The 4187-nt window shown below is 41.0% G+C and overlaps 1 protein-coding gene across 1 annotated transcript; it reads left to right on the top strand.

The window, feature by feature from the left end:
- Positions 1-306: 306 nt before the first annotated feature.
- On the top strand, positions 307-3050 carry marcksb (myristoylated alanine-rich protein kinase C substrate b). Its single transcript, XM_042388261.1, has 2 exons — positions 307-705; positions 1726-3050. The coding sequence occupies exons 1-2, from the start codon at positions 610-612 to the stop codon at positions 2311-2313; spliced, it is 684 nt and encodes a 227-aa protein (XP_042244195.1). The 5' UTR covers positions 307-609; the 3' UTR covers positions 2314-3050.
- The last annotated feature ends 1137 nt before the right edge of the window (positions 3051-4187 follow it).

Below are 4187 nucleotides of genomic sequence, written 5' to 3' on the forward strand. Positions count from 1 at the left end.
TTTGCTGTTTTTGAAGCATATCTCTTCCCATATTGTTTACTTTAGTAAATATCTCTTAGATATTTACCCTCCTGGACATCATTTAATGAAATCTGATGGACATTTTTGAAGCTCTAGAAACATCTCAGTCGTTATATTAGTCGGATAAAATCAAATGTCAGCACTTAAAAGTCGACATATAAGCAAGTTGTTGGCCATGTTGTTGTTTCTCTCCTATTGTCCATGGCACCCCCACTCCATAACCCCCCTACTCACTGGATGTCGGACTTGTGATTGGTGGAGACGGGGTGGCTTTGTCGTCATAGCCCCAGTGCCCATTCATCAGTGGACTTGGGCGTTGTACTCCGCATCTCATTTGCGGCGGGGCCAATTTCTCCATTTACAAACTCTGCTCGAGGAAAAAATTGAAAGAATTCGCCTTCCTTTTTGCATCTTTTCCACATTTTGCGAGTTCACACGCGTCCCTTTGTGGTCACTTCGGTTTCGGGCTGATTCCTCGGCTTCGGTTGCAGAAGGAGGTGTCGGCGTTTGACGGGGAATTTTGGAAGGAAGCTTGCGGTCTTTGTTCATTCATTTGATCGGTTGGGTTCCTTTGTTGGACCAAAAAGCATGGGAGCACAAATCTCCAAAACCGCTGGAAAAGAGGAAGCTGCGGTTGAAAAGCCGGCAGAAGGCGCAGCTGTTGCAGCAAAGGCAAACGGACAGGTAAATTCAATTTGAATTGTCTAAATCTCAATTGCTCACGCGGAATTTTGTCTCGATTTTTGCAATGTGTTGCGTCAATGGCGTGCTCCATGTTCATGTAGCGCATCCCCACGCTCACCGGCATTCAGGGAAAGTGACCACATGTATCCATTTTCACCGGCGAGTGCATTGTTACACGTTTTGAACGCTTTGAAACGCAACTTTGTTTTAAATGCAGAATATTAATTGAAAACCTTTTTAATTGATAGGCATACTTAATATTTTCTTAATTTTATATTTTGAGCAGTTGCACATGAAATCTGATTCAGTTTACCTCAGAATGATTGAAACTGATTTTTTTTTTTTTTTAATTTATTACACTACATGGCTGCTGTGAATCTTTAACTCTCTAAACATTGAGGTTGTTGTTCTTCATTTGGTTGAAATGTGTTACAGCGGGGTTTGTGGCCGCTCTCACTGTGGCATGGCCATTTTAGAAATGATACCACGCCTTTGTTGCCAGATTCAAGAAAGGAGCCACGTTTTTATTCGCTCACATGTCACGAGAACAATACATTGTTTACAGAAGACACATTTGGATCGGAGAAGCATTTCAAAAATGGTAAAAACACTAAGTGGTTGACCAAAAGGGTCATAAAAGGAGGAAAAAAATTCCAAAATTCCTATGTTGTTTCCAGCGACACCCAAGCTGAACGCCACCTGGTGGATCCCGGTGGTACTGCGGTCTAACAGACTAGCCTACTGCTGAAAGCCACAGATCTGTCGTCACACTCCTAGTAACAGATGTTGGTGCAGTTTAAGGGCTATTTTCCTATTGGTTACTACTAGTCTGTGAATTGATTATATGTCAGAACACACCAGAATTGCAGGGATGGTCCTGCATACACATTAATATCTAGGCCAGTGTTTGTCTTTAAAGTTATGATTGGATTGTAGGTAGAAATAATCTAACTTTTTAAAAAATTAAATAGCATGATGATGTCCATGTTCAGGAATAATGATTTTATTGTTTCCTTCCAGGAGAATGGCCATGCCAAGACCAATGGAGATGCCTCTCCAACTGCAGAGGAGGCCAACAAAGCTGATGTCCAGGCCAATGGCAGCACTCCTACTGAGGAGGCGCCGAAAGAAGAAGGCGAGAAAGTAGAGGTTGCTGAGACCAATGGAGAGAAGGAGCCCGCTGCCACAAATGGAGAGGCCTCTGCCAAACCGGAGGAAGGTACTCCGTCCACCAGTGAGGATGGCAAGCAGAAGAAAAAGCGTTTCTCCTTCAAGAAACCCTCCTTCAAGCTCAGTGGCTTCTCTTTTAAGAAGACCAAGAAGGAGTCTGAGGAGGCAGCAGAGGAGGGAGCAGCAGCAGCAGCAGCAGAAGAACAACCGGCTGAGGGAGAGAAGGAGGCATCAGAGGAGGCAGCTACTGCGGAGGCCAAACCAGCCGAGGCCGCAGAGGAAGGAGCCAAGGAGGCTGCAGCTGAGGAGCCAAAGGCTGAGGAGGAGGTGAAGGCAGAAGAAGCAGCAGCAGAGGGAGGAGAGGAGAAACCAGCTGAAGCTTCACCCACTGAACCAGAGACGGCAGCCAGTCCAGAGGCCACAGCCGCTGCTGAGTAATCCTGCTGAACAAGACACCCGAATGAAGGAGATGATGGAGCCCGTCTGAAGGAATGCGAGGACTTGTCTAAAACCAGGGATTTTTTTTGTTTATTTTTTGTTGGTGTTTGTTTACTATTCTGCAACCATCTCATCCACAATGACTGCAATGTCCTTGGCAGTGATGGACAGGAGGTGTACTAGAGAGTGTGCTGCTTCCTCACTGCTCATGGGTGCTTGCATTTGTGACGTGGGTGAGTGTGAAAGTGCGAATGTGAGTGTGAATGTTTTTTTTCTACATGAAACCATGACTGTGTTGACACGATGCTGAATTTGACATATTTAATTGAAGTATTTGGTGCTGGGCAATTGGATGTAGCAGCTAAAGCTGTGTCTGCAAGATTTGACACATTGTGATATTTAAAGGGAAAGTCCTAAACCAAGTCTTAAATGTTGTCTTTGCAGTGCACAGTTGTTTACAACTCAAGCTCAATGCTCCTGTGGACACAACCATTCCTTAATGAACTAGATTTAGTTAACTGTCAAAACAATAGGTGCTCATCACTTTTCCATTAGATTTCCACCATTTCAAAACTCTGTAGTAATGCACGTTGTATAGACTTTGATATTACTGGTTTTATGACTGAGATGTACCTAAATGACGTTTTTAACAGATTACCCATTGTAAATGAAGTTTTCTTGTTTTTCACCATTTGTAAGATTGAATAAAATTGGGAGATGTTTTAAGCAAATCTTGACCAAGCTGTGATGACTACAACAACACTACAATAAGACTAGAAAGTACACACATTTAAACATCTTTTTGTATATAATAAGGCTTCTTCACCTTATTCAATATGGAATGTAACATTGGCTAAAAAATGGTATTAAAGTGTTCAGTTTATTTTCTGTGAGCACTGATGAAGAATAAAGGAATGAAGTGTGAATTGGCACTCTGAGCTTATTTATTCATGTTTAGCAAACATCAAACTCCCCTGACTGATATATGTCACTTGAGTAAGTGTGAGATTTAAATCTGGTGTGGCTGAAATCAACCACTAAGGGAATAAACACACATGGATTCTTTGTTTTACAGCGCCCCCATGTGGATACATTATTGAGGTGAATAGTTTACATCAGTCCATTTGTAGAGGGACTTATAATAAAAAAAAATCTGTTTTGAGCTATATTTGGAATCTCAAAATTTTAAAATTAAGGTTGGAATAATTTCTCACGCTTAGGAATTTAATGTGAAATTCTTGAGGTGTTATTAACATTAAGTTCCTTAGCAAGAAGATCAAAATAGTACAAAGCCTCTGCCTTTTTTAATGTAGCGTGAAAGTAAATACAATTACACAAAAATTCACCCTCCAATTATCAAATAAGTGTAGTGACCAAATTGGAATAACTTTTTTAACTTTTGGTGAACTGCTACCCTCTGAGGTCCGTGTGAGCGAGTGTATAATAAACACTCACTGGCCACTTCATTAGGTACACCTGTGCAATCTAATTCAATCCAATACAACAGCTCTGCCATACATTCTACATTTACGAACCTTATACATTTTCAGTTTTTGTTGACATTGTCAGAAAGGTGATAATTCTACTTTGTTTATTATTGAGATCATAGTGGGTGGTGGTGTGCATTATGTTGAATGGTGTGCCTAATATTTTGTCCACTCCATTAACATATATGAGGGGGCAAAATATTAGAAACATTTTCAATATAATGCACTCTAGTACACCTCCAAAACCCACTATGACCTCAATAATAAACATAAAGTAGAATTATCACCTTTCTGACAATGTCAATAAAAACTGAAAATGTATAAGGTTCGTACATGTAGAATTTATGGCAGAGCTGTTGTATTGGATTGCATTAGACTGCACAGGTG

Source organism: Thunnus maccoyii, chromosome 16 (assembly GCF_910596095.1).
Source record: "Thunnus maccoyii chromosome 16, fThuMac1.1, whole genome shotgun sequence".
Lineage (NCBI taxonomy): Eukaryota > Metazoa > Chordata > Actinopteri > Scombriformes > Scombridae > Thunnus > Thunnus maccoyii.